Genomic DNA, 15,985 nt, shown 5'->3' on the forward strand with positions numbered 1-15,985 from the left:
GGATCTGGGTTTTCTCTGAGTGTCTGTGGTGGTTTCCTCACACAGTCAACACATATGCAACTTTGGTGAAATGGATATTTGAACTTGTTCAATTGCTGATGGAGTTTGACCTTTATGTTTTGACCTGTCTTGTTTAGTGTCCACTGAGAAAAGCTTCACCTTGTAACCGTGAACAAGAGATGCAGTTTGAAAGATGGATGTAATCCTGACACCAAATTTGTTCCTCACTTCTCACCATATAATGACCAAAAATGTATCACAATCCTCTGTTCAGTTTTTCTTTTTGCCATGAATTATTGAAATGAATATGTTGCTTGTGCTATCTAATAGGGGTGTGCCTGAATACAATTATGTTATTTGGCAAAGCACAAATAGTGTTTTTTTATGAACATTTACTTTATACAAATATTTTAAAAATTATTTGCTTTTGGGGAGAAAAAAAACATGTCATATAGCACGCAGGTCGGTTTCATTCCTATCTCAGTCTCTGTCCTCTGCTCCACTCTTAAGTCTATCAGCAGGTCTCAAAGAGGAGAGTCACATCCACCTGCTACATGACCTAATTTGGACATCACTCCCGGAGTTGGGGGTGTTCCCCAGAGATAAACACAGCTGAACTGCTGACACAAGAAAAGTCCTCTCAAGTGACTCTCCATAACCTGTTGTACCCCTTCTCCTTTCCACAAAGTTAGGTTGTAAAAAATAGGCAGTAAATGCCATGAATTATGTTACACAATGTGCGGTCTCTGTGTTATGGGTGTATAAATAGTTAGAGGTCTGTCTGCACATGTGCAATGCACTTTGTTTCAGCTCAGTGCAGTCGTCTATTATCTGGGAGACTGGAGTTTGAGACTCACTGTGGGGACCTCCTTCGTGAGACAGTTTCTTCATAACCACTTATTTTAACACTTTAATATCCTAAAATTAAAAGTGTATTTAAAACAAAAACTGTATTTTTACAACTTTTTCCACTTTTATTCAATTACAAATACAAACATAAATAATTTTGTTGCCTCAACAAATATAGATACAAATACTGGGCCCTCTGCACATCCCTACTATCTAATTTTGTTTGTTTGTTACAAGCTGTATGCTTGGAATCAGACACCAAATGTTCATGTGTTGTCTGACAACACCTCAAATCTCATTTAAAAACACATATAATAAGCAAATATTAGGCAAGATACTGTGGTGGAGACAGATGTCCCCAACAAACGGTCGCGCTAGTAACTGTGCAAAGATAACATTTACATCAATAAGAGACGGTTCCTAGGGAAGTTGGGAAGGGGGATGATCAGTAATGTCACATTTTGGTTCTCTGTGTGTGATGATTGAAGGCTGTTAGGCCCATTTTTATTGTGAGGAATGTGTAAGATGCTGAGAAAGTATTATTTCTAAGCCAGGTGCAATGGATATATGTTAGAGAAGTTTGAGACACCATTGTTCCTGAGATGAATCATGCCTGGATTATTACCAAAGTGTCAAGGTCAAACGAGGTGGAGTTGAGAAAATAACCTCCACATTAGGAGGGGTTATGAGAGGTATATAATATAATGTTGTATGATTTTGCATTAGGTTCTTTATCCCAGGATGAAGGCCTCGATTTGCTTTATATTGCTTTTTATGCACAGTAAACTTATTCACATTGAACTCAGCTTCCAGTGTATTTCTTTGAGTCTTTCTCTTATAAATTTTGAGTTTAATGCTAAGTTGTGGGTGACCTGAAGATTTATTGGCCCATCTGAAGATTTCCCATGAAAATACTTTAAAAAATTTCAGCAGTGTGAGGAGGAGTCAATGCAAATCTTGATCCTTCCATCTATTTTATGTCACTGCAAACTGAAGACAAATCAAACCACCAACCTGACATACAACAAATTTTCACGATGACTGTAGCTACATGTTTAACTTTTCTGATGCTATCAGTCATTTCTGCTGAATACGACATCTCTGCACACATCTTTTTCTATTTCAATAGATTTTGTTTGGCTCTGTTTTGATCAAACTGCTTTCTTCTCTAGGTGTTTGCAGTTAGACTCTGACTGACTCCGGACCTGTGGTAAAGCTGCATGGAGAATCCCAGAAAGCACTGAACCACAGTGTTTATTACAGAATGAAAAACACAATTGTCTGGATTTTATTGTTTGTAGTTACTATTCATGGTAAGAAAACCAATTCTTTTGCTTCTTTTGTAAATGTCTAACCTGTGATTTTCAAGTTTCATGGATGATGATCTTCATTTCTTTGCTTACAGGAGTTCAGAGTGAGATCAAACTGGACCAGTCTCCCTCTGAGGTGAAAAGACCTGGAGAGACAGTGAAGATGTCATGTGTCATATCTGGTTATAACCTGACAGACTACTATATTCACTGGATAAGACAGAGACCAGGTAAAGCTCTGGAGTGGATTGGGAGGATGGACACAGGTTCAAACTCTGCTATCTATGCCAGCTCCTTTCAAAGCCGTTTCATCATAACTGAAACTGCGTCCAGCAGCAATCAGTACCTGGAGGTGACGAGTCTGACAGCAGAAGATTCTGCTGTTTACTTCTGTGCTCGAAGAGTCACAGTGACTGAAGACAGTGAAGCAGCTGCACAAAAACCTCCACAGACACAACATTTGATCAGAGATGAAGCAGTTTTCAAGTAGCAGTATGTTGGTGACTAAAACAATAGAATATTTATATTATCTTCTTATCTGCTGCCAATTATGCTCACAGGGAGTAATGAGAAACAAAATAGACAAAATAAATCATGTTTAAACTGATTTCAATAAGCCATGCATGTTAATGTGTCTCATGTCTAAACATGAATTTAATAATAATACTTAGAAATACTTATGGACACATTTTACACACATTAAACTAAAACATGTCAACTAACCAAACACATTTTGAGAACCATTAATGGGGTTTTGAATGGGGATTAAAAGTGTATTTCCTAACAGCGATTTAAATGTACAAATAATAATACTAAATAAGCATTTATTGCTTATTCCATATAAGAGCCTCAGTAAAACCATTTCTCAGAGAAGACCACTGCTAAACAGTAAACAGCATTTGTGTAGTTAAATTACTTTTCTAACTATCTAAACTGAGATTTAAGAGTCTGAAGGCAGTTGATGAACATTTCTTAGTTTGGAGTGGGATTAAAACCACAGTATAATATACACAGAGAACTGCAAAGGCTGTGAACTAAGAGGATAAATGGATGTCAAAAGTGTTTTTCAGTTGTAAACACACTTAACTGTCCACATTTTCCACTGTTTTGTTTACTTGTCTTCAATGTGATAGCAAAGATCACATTCATGTAAATCATTTGAATGATAAGCCAGCAGACATTTTCTACCTAACTACAAACACTAAAACCCATAAAAAGTTTGTATAAATCAGCTGCAGCAGTTTAGCAAAACAAATCTTTTTAAATGTTTTAAATGAGTATTTCATAGTTGTCAAACTATATAAATGCTGTTTTATTTTGTGTGGTGTTCTCAACTTTAAACTTGACTTTCAAAGCAGTGATGTAGGAGGAGCTCCTGTAAACAAATTCTTAGGGGTCCAGTTAACATTATACATGAAGGGATTTGAAATACTAAGCACACTGTTAACATGGCTTATAGAAAGCGGGCACTTTTGGTAGTTGTTCTGTTTGTTTTAACTGCTGTTGAAGGTCAGACCATAACAGAGTCTGAACCAGCAGTTAAAAAACCTGAAGAATCCCACAAACTCACCTGCACAACATCTGGGTTTGACTTTGACCTGGTAAAGGACCAGAGATGATCACTTTTATACACACAGCTAGTTCCTCTATCTATTACTCCCAGTCAGTCCAGGGTAGATTCACCATCTCCAGAGATGACTCCAGCAGTAAGGTGAAGACATCATAAGAAAGTTTAAAGCTTACTGCTAATAACTGTTTCCTTTTTTGTCTTGACAGGTGTTGATGGTCAGACTCTGACAGAATCTGAACCAGTGATTAAAAAGCCTGGAGAATCCCACAAACTGATCTGTACAGCCTCTGGATTCACATTCAGTGACTACGCTATGCACTGGATCAGACAGGCTCCTGGAAAAGGACTGGAGTGGGTTGCACTCGTCAGTCAACCAAGTGGTAGCACCCAATACTACTCTCAGTCAGTTCAAGGCCGGTTCACCATCTCCAGAGACAACAGCAGAGAGCAGGTGTATCTGCAGATGAACAGTCTGAAGACTGAAGATTCTGCTGTTTATTATTGTGCTCGACACTCACAGTGACTGAGTTGGTTGAGCAGCTGTACAAAATCCTACAATAGTTCTCCTTACTAGGATGATAGATCACAATAACTATCTCATGTGATTAATGTCTTCAGTTTAAGTAGTTCAAGAAAATTTTGTAATTCCTCTACTCCTATTCATCTTTGGAGAACAATGTGATATTTCTTTGGGCCTTACCAAAGAGCTTAAATTAAGATGTCTGACACTCAAGAGATTACGATCAGTTACAGTTTTTGGACTCAGTATTTGAACAAGACAGAAAAGTTTTTTGTTTGTTTTTTTTCCCATTTATTTAGTGCAGAGTGTGAATAACACAAATTGAGTGCAGGACAAGTGATTAACATGAAACCCTTATGACACAGGACAGTATATACAGGAGGAGCAAAAAGGACCAGACAGTAACCCCAAGAAAACAATAACATGAAAATAAATTAATAAATAAAAATAAATAAATACACTTTTGGCTCAGTACAAAATGCACGTGATGTGTGTGTGTCTGTGTGTGTTAATGTTGGTGTGTAAGGATATAGAGGGAAGAGAGCAGAGGGAAGGAAAGAGAAGAAGAAAGAGAGGATAAAAAAGAAAGAAGAAAAAACAGAGAAGAAAAGAAATGGAAAGCTGCAGTGTTGTGGGGGGTCTCTGGTTTGGAACCAGGGTGAGAGACAGAGTTTTATTTTATTTTATTTTATTATTTTTTTATTTTTTTATTTTAAGTGTGTTTTACACCCTTAGCTTAAAAGATAAGATAATCACTGAATTAAAACATTAGTTTTGCAGTTAAATGTTTTGTCTAAATGTTTAACCTGAGAGTTAATTATTAACAGTCTGATTATTTCACCTTTTCTCAGTTTGCAGAATTAATATGAAATCAAAGCTTCAATACTCACTGAATATAAAACAGGATGTTTTGTATGGTATCAATGAAGTTTCAAACTACTTCAGCAACAACATTAAACTGTCAACATTGTCAAATTATCTCACAGACATCCCACTAAAGATTGTTTTAAACTAATATAATTATCTTTTTTAATTATCTTTTAAGGGAAACAAATAGTTTTATGCAGATCATCACACAGGTTTCAGTTCCTGAACATCTGTTCAGAGTCTCCAAGTTTGTTTGGGCTACATGTGACTTCAAACATCTGCAAAAACTGAAAACATTCAAACTTTTGTATTCAAAGCTCCAAACCTCCATCTAACCAGAACAAACTCGAGTCTTCATGCTATTTGAATATTTCCCCTGTTACTTCACTGCAGTAATTAGATAGATATATACTGTAAATACAGACACACAGTAAAATATTTGTGGATTGTTGACATTTAATTTTTCTTTACTTTAAAATATATATATTTTTAATTTTTCTTTCTCTTTCTTGTCTTCATTTTTCCTTTCTCACAGAGATTTAGAAAATATGAAATAAAATACAACAAAAAATACAACTAAAATAGTAAAATCTTGGCTGTAAAAAACTCTGATGTACTGCCTACCTGCCTACTACCTGAAGTAAAAATTCACATTAACCTTAAACTTTTTATGATTTTTAAAAATCAAAATGATGAATGAACTCAGGTCTATATAAATGTTCTTTATAACAATGTAATTCAACAATAACTTTATTTGATTCAATTATTTATTTTCTACTTCAGTCTGGATTTGAGGAGAAATGCTGATCTTTTCACCTTCAACAGAATCTATTTAAATAAAATGCAATAAATTATTGAACAATATACAAATACATGTGATTTATAAGGAAGTGAAGTGTGTGTGTGTGTGTGTGTCAGTGAGAGGACAGAAGAGCTCACATCACTTCAGCTTCAACATCAACCATGTTCTCTGCAGCTCTGATGCTGCTGCTGGCAGCTGGATACTGTGAGGAGCTTTCAGTGGATTCACACTAATAAACACATTAGAAACACTGAATAGTCAGATGATGGAGATAATGTTGATTTCTCTTTCCACAGGTGTGTACAGTATTGATCTCATCCAGCCAGACTCAATGGTTGTGCAGCCTGGACAGTCTTTGACCATCACCTGTCAGGTCTCTGGTTATTCTCTGACTGATAGCAGCTATGCAACAGGTTGGATCAGACAGCGTGAAGGAAAACCAATGGACTGGATTTTCCATCAGTGGGGAGGAGGTACTCCTCGTCAAAATAATGCTCTGAAGAACAAGTTCAGCTACAGCAGAGACACTTCTGCTAGAACAGTGACTATTAAAGGACAGAATCTGCGGCCTGAGGACACAGCTCACACAGCTAAATACCCAGAGATTCATGTGACTGAAACACACACAGCATGTTCTAAATTTGAACATTAATAAAGATAGTGCTCTCTGCTTAGTTGATAAATAATTGTATTTATGGAATTCACAGAACAGTAGAGGCATTTTTCCTCATAGACAGAAGAAGAGTTGAGTATGAAATGTAGATATCATTTGACTTCAACTGCATTTGACATCAATACATAAAGGATATGACACATTTTTCTATATATATGTTTTTGTTTCTGTATTGTGGGGAAACTAAAATATTATCTGACAAAATGAATGATAGCTCTATCTCTTTAAAGGCAGGAACAAATACACATATAGGGTGCACATTTCCTTTTTCTTATTTGGCCAAAAGGAAACACAGCTGTAACTTGCTACACCATCAATTAAAGATTGTTGAACTCCTTTTCCACCAGGTCACAAATTAGCTGACAGGATTTGGATATTTTATATTTTCTTCTGTTGTTGTAGATACTCTACTTATGAAAATGTATCTGTGTTACATATTTCCTTTTTAAACCTGTAGAGGGAGGTCTATGCAAACTCTTTCTTCCCTATAAAAACACCAACAGCAAATGTCATATAGTAGTTTGTAGCAAAACAACAGTTTTATACAAATTAGAAACACTCAATAAAAATCACTGAACCATTGTGTTTATTACAGAATACAAAATTACACTTGCCTGGAGTTTAATGTTTGTAGTTATTATTCATGGTAAGAAAAACAATTCTTTTACTTCTTTTTTAAATGTCCAACATGTGATTTTCAAGTTTGATGGATGATGATCTTCATTTCTTTGTTTACAGGAGTTCAGAGTGAGATCAAACTGGACCAGTCTCCCTCTGAGGTGAAAAGACCTGGAGAGACAGTGACGATGTCATGTATCATATCTGGATTTGACATGACAGACTACTATATTCAGTGAATAAGACAGAGACCAGGCAAAGCTCTGGAGTGAATTGAGAGGATGAACGCAGGCAGAAACTCTGCTATCTATGCCAGCTCCTTTCAAAGCTGTTTCATCATGACTGAAAATGTGTCCAGCAGCAATCAGTACCTTGAGATCAAGAGCCTGACAGCAGAAGATTCTGCTGTTTACTTCTGTGCTCGATGAAACCCAGTGACTGAAGACAGTGAGGCAGCTGCACAAAAACATCCACAGACAACAAGTAGGTACATATGATGACAGTGACATCTTTCTTTCTTTATATTTTAAACTTGTTGGTAGTTTTTATGCTCTTTCTGATCTTACATCATTCAAATAAATAGACTGAGTTCTTTCAACTGTCAAATCATAATTTAAATAGCAAATGTCACATTCACAAGTACAAACTTTACATTTCATGAAATGACTTTTAAAAGGGAAACAAGTTGAAAAAAAATTGAGAGTGAACTTCATGGATCAGAGGTGACCTCAGTCCAAAATATATTCAGAGCACTGGTCGATGGTTTTACTTAGTCAGATGATAATAAAGCAGATTTCAAATGGCAGTATGTTGCTGATTAAAACAATAGAATATTTATATTATTTTATGCTCTCATCTGCTGCCCATTATGCTCAGAGGGAGTATAACCTTGATGATGATTTTTTTTTTTAAATCATTTAAATAAGGGGTCTCATGTTTGAATTAAGATTAACATTTTTAATTTTATTTAAAGAAATGTTGTAGCGGCAATACTTATAGACATTATACACATATTAAACTAAAACATGTCAGACAAAAGTTAAATTGACTGAAGCCTGCACATTAATTCCCCAGTTTAACCAAATAACTGAGATCCAAATTCAGTCTCCAGTCCAGTTGTTTCCCCCCCGTGAGGAGGAGTCAATGCAAAACTTTAATGTCTTCCACCTCTACTTATCTGACTGCAGAGAGGATGACAGAGAACAGTGGACACACAGTTTAACATGATGGACTATAGGACAGGACTGCTGCTTTTAACTCTCTGCTGGGCAGGTGAAGATTTTGATCTTGAGTTGAAGACCATCTTCAAAAAGTTAAAAACTTATATAACAGTTTTCTTTTTGTCTTGACAGGTGTTGATGGTCAGACTCTGACAGAATCTGAACCAGCAGTTAAACAACCTGGAGAATCCCACAAACTGACCTGTACAACATCTGGATTCACATTTAGTGACTACAGCATGAGCTGGGTCAGACAGGCTCCTGGAAAAGGACTGGAGAAGGTTGCTTATATCAGATATGACAGTGGCAAAATCTCCTACTCTCAGTCAGTTGAAGGCCGGTTCACCATCTCCAGAGACGACAGCAGACAGGAGCTGTATCTGCAGATGAACAGTCTGAAGATTGAAGATTCTGCTGTTTATCATTGTGCTCGAGAGCCACAGTAACTGGAGTTGGTTGAGCAGCTGTACAAAATCCTACAATACTCATCCTGATAGGCCTCAACTACCTCATATAATGACGTAACTTCAATTAAGTTGAAAGTAGTAGTATACTTGTCATTTTAAAACCTGTTGTTGTAGATACTCTACTTAAGAAAATGTATCTGTGTTGCATATTTCCTTTTTAAACCTGTAGAGGGAGGTCTATGCAAACTCTTTCTTCCCTATAAACACACCAACAGCAAATGTCATATAGTAGTTTGTAGCAAAACAACAGTTTTATACAAATTAGAAACACTCAATGAAAAGCACTGAACCACAGTGTTTATTACAGAATAAAAATTACACTTGCCTTGAGTTTAATGTTTGTAGTTATTATTCATGGTAAGAAAAACAATTCTTTTACTTCTTTTTTAAATGTCCAACATGTGATTTTCAAGTTTGATGGATGATGATCTTCATTTCTTTGTTTACAGGAGTTCAGAGTGAGATCAAACTGGACCAGTCTCCTTCTGAGGTGAAAAGACCTGGAGAGACAGTGAAGATGTCATGTGTCATATCTGGATTTGACATGACAGACTACTTTATTCACTGGATAAGACAGAGACCAGGCAAAGCTCTGGAGTGGATTGGGAGGATGAACACAGGCAGAAACTCTGCAAGCTATGCCAGCTATTTTCAAAGCTGTTTCATCATGATTGAAAATGTGTCCAGCAGCAATCAGTACCTTGAGATCAATAGCCTGACAGCAGAAGATTCTGCTGTTTACTTCTGTGCTCGATGAAACCCAGTGACTGAAGACAGTGAGGCAGCTGCACAAAAACATCCACAGACAACAAGTAGGTACATATGATGACAGTGACATCTTTCTTTCTTTATATTTTAAACTTGTTGGTAGTTTTTATGCTCTTTCTGATCTTACATCATTCAAATAAATAGACTGAGTTCTTTCAACTGTCAAATCATAATTTAAATAGCAAATGTCACATTCACAAGTACAAACTTTACATTTCATGAAATGACTTTTAAAAGGGAAACAAGTTGAAAAAAAATTGAGAGTGAACTTCATGGATCAGAGGTGACCTCAGTCCAAAATATATTCAGAGCACTGGTCGATGGTTTTACTTAGTCAGATGATAATAAAGCAGATTTCAAATGGCAGTATGTTGCTGATTAAAACAATAGAATATTTATATTATTTTATGCTCTCATCTGCTGCCCATTATGCTCAGAGGGAGTATAACCTTGATGATGATTTTTTTTTTTAAATCATTTAAATAAGGGGTCTCATGTTTGAATTAAGATTAACATTTTTAATTTTATTTAAAGAAATGTTGTAGCGGCAATACTTATAGACATTATACACATATTAAACTAAAACATGTCAGACAAAAGTTAAATTGACTGAAGCCTGCACATTAATTCCCCAGTTTAACCAAATAACTGAGATCCAAATTCAGTCTCCAGTCCAGTTGTTTCCCCCCCGTGAGGAGGAGTCAATGCAAAACTTTAATGTCTTCCACCTCTACTTATCTGACTGCAGAGAGGATGACAGAGAACAGTGGACACACAGTTTAACATGATGGACTATAGGACAGGACTGCTGCTTTTAACTCTCTGCTGGGCAGGTGAAGATTTTGATCTTGAGTTGAAGACCATCTTCAAAAAGTTAAAAACTTATATAACAGTTTTCTTTTTGTCTTGACAGGTGTTGATGGTCAGACTCTGACAGAATCTGAACCAGCAGTTAAACAACCTGGAGAATCCCACAAACTGACCTGTACAACATCTGGATTCACATTTAGTGACTACAGCATGAGCTGGGTCAGACAGGCTCCTGGAAAAGGACTGGAGAAGGTTGCTTATATCAGATATGACAGTGGCAAAATCTCCTACTCTCAGTCAGTTGAAGGCCGGTTCACCATCTCCAGAGACGACAGCAGACAGGAGCTGTATCTGCAGATGAACAGTCTGAAGATTGAAGATTCTGCTGTTTATCATTGTGCTCGAGAGCCACAGTAACTGGAGTTGGTTGAGCAGCTGTACAAAATCCTACAATACTCATCCTGATAGGCCTCAACTACCTCATATAATGACGTAACTTCAATTAAGTTGAAAGTAGTAGTATACTTGTCATTTTAAAACCTGTTGTTGTAGATACTCTACTTAAGAAAATGTATCTGTGTTGCATATTTCCTTTTTAAACCTGTAGAGGGAGGTCTATGCAAACTCTTTCTTCCCTATAAACACACCAACAGCAAATGTCATATAGTAGTTTGTAGCAAAACAACAGTTTTATACAAATTAGAAACACTCAATGAAAAGCACTGAACCACAGTGTTTATTACAGAATAAAAATTACACTTGCCTTGAGTTTAATGTTTGTAGTTATTATTCATGGTAAGAAAAACAATTCTTTTACTTCTTTTTTAAATGTCCAACATGTGATTTTCAAGTTTGATGGATGATGATCTTCATTTCTTTGTTTACAGGAGTTCAGAGTGAGATCAAACTGGACCAGTCTCCTTCTGAGGTGAAAAGACCTGGAGAGACAGTGAAGATGTCATGTGTCATATCTGGATTTGACATGACAGACTACTTTATTCACTGGATAAGACAGAGACCAGGCAAAGCTCTGGAGTGGATTGGGAGGATGAACACAGGCAGAAACTCTGCAAGCTATGCCAGCTATTTTCAAAGCTGTTTCATCATGATTGAAAATGTGTCCAGCAGCAATCAGTACCTTGAGATCAATAGCCTGACAGCAGAAGATTCTGCTGTTTACTTCTGTGCTCGATGAAACCCAGTGACTGAAGACAGTGAAGCAGCTGCACAAAAACCTCCACAGACAACAAGTAGCTACATATGATGACAGTGACATCTTGGTTTTCTGATGAGCTGCATGTTACAAAAAGCATTTTGAAAATATCCACAACAGATTTCTTTATATTTTAAACTTGTTGGTAGTTTTTATGCTCTTTCTGATCTTACATAATTCAAATAAATAGACTGAGTTCTTTCAACTGTCAAATCATAATTTAAATAACAAATGTCACATTAACAAATGTAAACTTTACATTTCATGAAATGAGTTCAAAAAGGGAAACAGAATGAACTTCATGGATCCAAAATATATTCAGAGTACTAGTGGATGGTTTTACCTAGTCAGATGACAATAAAGCTATTTTCAAAAATCAGTATGTTGATGATTAGAACAATAGAATATTTATATTATTTTATGCTGTCATCTGCTGCCCATCAAGCAAAAACAAAATTTATAATGCATGCATCAAATTAATTTGACTCCAATCACAACTTTCATTATAAATCTACATTACTTGTTGTAGTTTCAACACACATTAGGCAGAAATGAGAGCCAAATACAACCCAGTTCCATTTTAAAAACTTCAATGCAGTTATCTCCTTGCTGTGAGGAGGAGTCAATGCAAAACCTTGATGTTTTCCACCTCTACTTATCTGACTGCAGAGAGGATGACAGAGAACAGTGGACACACAGTTTAACATGATGGACTATAGGACAGGACTGCTGCTTTTAACTCTCTGCTGGGCAGGTGAAGACTGACACATATTTTCAGTTGTCTTTAAAAGGTTACCAGCTTACAGCAACTGATTATTTTCCTTTTTTATCTTAACAGGCATTGATGGTCAGACTCTGACGACAGTCAATGACAGAATCTGAACCAGCAGTTAAAAAGCCTGGAGAATCCCACTGATTGATCTGTACAGCCTCTGGATTGTTATTCAGCAGCTACTACGTGGCCTGGATCAGACAGGCTCCTGGAAAAGGACTGGAGTGGGTTGCATCTATCAGTGCTAGCAGTAGCTACATCTACTACTCTCAGTCAGTTCATCTCCAGAGACAACAGCAGAGAGCAGCTGTATCTGCAGATGAACAGTCTGAAGACTGAAGATTCTGCTGTTTATTATTGTGCTCGAGACTCACAGTGACTGGAGTTGGTTGAGCAGCTGTAAAAAAATCCTTCAATAGTTATCCTTACTGGGCTGATTGACCCTTTCTAAGAACTATATTTTTATTTCATCTTTTGCTGTTGTTTTTAATGAACTCAAAACAGCCAATGGCAGAACAATCTTGTTGTTTAAAGGATTGTCCAGGTATTGAACTCTAGATATCTATCTGTGTGAAAAATAATTTTGCAGTTCCTAAACATACCACCAGAGGGCAGTCACTATCAACTTTCTCATCCATCACAATCATGAGACACTCAGGTCCACTTTTCTCACTGATCTGAACTGAATGATGAAGTGAACTTGAGGTTTATATATTTGTGACCTTGCTTCAACACATCACAAATAAAACTTGTAACTTTTGGGTTAGCAGTGAGTACAGCTTCATCTGTTTTACTTTGTGCTTGTGAGACATTATGATGGATGCTGAATGAACTCATGATAATTCTTTGGCTCTTGAAGGAAAAACTATATCTTCTTTTCTCATATTATTCTGCTCTCAGCAATAATTTGCCTTAATATGGTGACTGATCATTTTTTAAATGTTTTAGACTAATATTGCAGTTTGTTCCTAATATTTTGTCCACTCCATTAACATATATGAGAAGGGCAAAATATTAGGAACACTTTTCAATATAATGCACTCCAATACACCACCACCCACTATGACCTCAATAATAAACATAAAATAGAATTATCACCTTTCTGACAATGTCAACAAATGTATATGAAAATGTATAAGTTTCATAAATGTAGAATTTATGGCAGAGCTGTTGTATTGGATTGCATTATATTGCACAGGTGTACCTAATGAAGTGGCCGGTGGGTGTATATCCATCATGACAGTTGCACAAAGCTTCTTCCTCTTGACTCTCATTTCAAGTGAATGAAGTCAGTATCCAGCAGAAGAAGAGAAAGGGAGCTTTGAATGACTGCTGGCTTCCTGTCATCTAAACTCTGTGTCTGTTTCAGCTGCTCAGGGTCAATCCCTCACCTCCTCAGAGCCAGTGGTCAACAGACCTGGATAGTCAGTCACTCTGTCCTATAAAGTGGAAGGACTTCCTCTAGCTTGGCTGCACTGGATTCGTCAGAAATCAGGGAAAGGACTGGAATGGATCGGAGGCATTGATAGCGGAACTTGCACAATATTTGCCCAAAGTCTCCGAGGCCAATTTTCTATCACTAAAGATACTTCCAAAAATGTTTTGTACTTAGAGGTGAAGAGTCTGAAACCAGAAGATTCTGCTGTTTATTACTGTACACGAGAGCCACAGTGACACAGGAGCCTACAAAGCTGTACAAAAACTGAAAAACACTAAACACTGTATAAGAAGCACTGAAGCATGTCAGGGCTTTAAAACATATTTCCTATTGAATGATGGCTAATAATTAACAATGAAACACATTTCATCAGTATAAAATAATTTGTCATTGTGTTGAGACACTTTATCCTGAAACATTTAGTCTTCTGATGGGAGCAGATCTTTAAATGTCTTTAAACATGTCAATATCTCAAAATAACACTAATACTAATACTCACTTTCTACAAGTAGCTGACCAACAACCGAGAAAAGCAAACACACACTGACCAGAAAAACCTAAAACTTGATTTATTTTACTTTGTTTTATTTGTATAGCCAAAACAAATACAAATCACAAATTTCCTCAAAGTCCCTTACATTTTATATGTCATACAACACCATTTATGCCTAAACCCTCAAATTCAACAACAGATTTCCTCAGTCCAAAATATTATAAAAACAGTGTTGAATGAAGTGATTTGACAAAAGCAACATAAAAAACAACAACAACAACAAATGTATTTAATTATTGCATTTTCAGAATGAAGCAGGAGGCCAGGATCACAGTGATGGTGGTATCTGTTATTCCATCAATCTCATTCCTTCAATTGTATTTTTTATCAGTTAATATTGCTCATTGCTATCTTTGCTTAGTCACAACTGCCTTTACTGCCCTTTGCCTCTTATATTTGTTCTAAATGTGACTGTGTATATCACATTTCAATATTTACAGTATATGCATGTATGTTGCTTTAATATGTAAATCACAGTAATAAGGAAGAACTGTCTTCCTTATTACAACAAAACTCAGATTAAGCTTTCTGACTCCCAAGAGATTAATCAATGACAGATTTTTGGACTCAGCATTTGGATGAGAAAGACTTGAGTGTGTTTTACACCCTGAGACCTTAAATGAAAATCATTTCTCAGATAAGATGATCACTGAACTGCAAACAATAATTCTGCAGTTAAATGTTTTGTGTAATTCTCTAATCTGAGACTTACTTGTTAACAGTCTGATTATCTCACCTTTTCTCAGTTTGTAGGATTAATATGAAATTAAAGCTAGAGTACTCACTGGATATTGAAGAGGCTGTTTAGTGTAGCATGACTGAAGTTTCAAACTATTTTCTTTTAAAGAAAAACAAATAGATTTGTGTATATCATCACACAGGTTTCAGTTCCTGAGCATCTGTTTAGAGGCTCCAAGTTTCTCTGGGCCACATTTCTTTGGCTTCAGACATTTGCAAAAACTGAAAACATTAAAACATTTTTATTCAAACCTACAAACCTCCATCCAACCAGAACAAACTCAAGCCTTTGATCATGAAATTTCAGTCATTTTCTGTCTCGTCACTGCAATAATTAAACTAATACATACAGCCACACAGTAAAATATTTGTCAAAAAACTATATACATCTACTGTAAACTGTAATTTTTACTTCAGAAGGTTTTTTTTTTTAATATTTCTTTCTCTTTCTTGTCTTTACAATCTCCTCACAGAGATTTACAAAATTATGAAATAAATGGCAACAAAATTCAAGAATATTAAAATCTTGGCTTTAAAAAAATATTCAGATGCACTACATTAACCTGAATTATCTTCATGAGTCTTAGATGATTTTTAAAAATCAAATCATGAATGGTGAAATTGAAGGCCATATAAAAATATAACAACAACAATACAATTCAACAATAAAGTGTTTTATTCAATAATTTCCTTCCTCTTCAGTCTAAATAAAATAAAATGTAATCAATTATTCAACAATATGCAAATACATGTGACTCATAAGAAAGTGAAGTGTGTGTGTGTGTCAGTGAGAGGAC

At 36.0% G+C, this 15,985-nt stretch overlaps 4 gene segments (V, D, J or C); all 4 read left to right on the forward strand.

Annotated features, from left to right (window-relative positions):
• Positions 1-2,113: 2,113 nt before the first annotated feature.
• Positions 2,114-2,661, forward strand: LOC122966492. The segment is given in 2 exon segments: positions 2,114-2,162; positions 2,255-2,661. Coding segments are annotated over 2 exon segments (444 nt in total).
• Positions 2,662-6,045: 3,384 nt separating this feature from the next.
• LOC122966939 lies at positions 6,046-6,570 on the forward strand. The segment is given in 2 exon segments: positions 6,046-6,122; positions 6,215-6,570. Coding segments are annotated over 2 exon segments (399 nt in total).
• A 1,862-nt stretch (positions 6,571-8,432) lies between these two features.
• On the forward strand, positions 8,433-9,001 carry LOC122966504. The segment is given in 2 exon segments: positions 8,433-8,481; positions 8,562-9,001. Coding segments are annotated over 2 exon segments (363 nt in total).
• Positions 9,002-12,612: 3,611 nt separating this feature from the next.
• LOC122966940 lies at positions 12,613-14,133 on the forward strand (the record flags this gene model as incomplete). The annotated part of the segment is given in 3 exon segments: positions 12,613-12,709; positions 13,658-13,738; positions 13,829-14,133. Coding segments are annotated over 3 exon segments (483 nt in total), but the record flags the coding sequence as incomplete, so codon positions are not given.
• Between the last annotated feature and the right edge of the window lie 1,852 nt (positions 14,134-15,985).

This window comes from Thunnus albacares, chromosome 17 (genome assembly GCF_914725855.1).
Source record: "Thunnus albacares chromosome 17, fThuAlb1.1, whole genome shotgun sequence".
In the NCBI taxonomy this organism is placed as follows: domain Eukaryota; kingdom Metazoa; phylum Chordata; class Actinopteri; order Scombriformes; family Scombridae; genus Thunnus; species Thunnus albacares.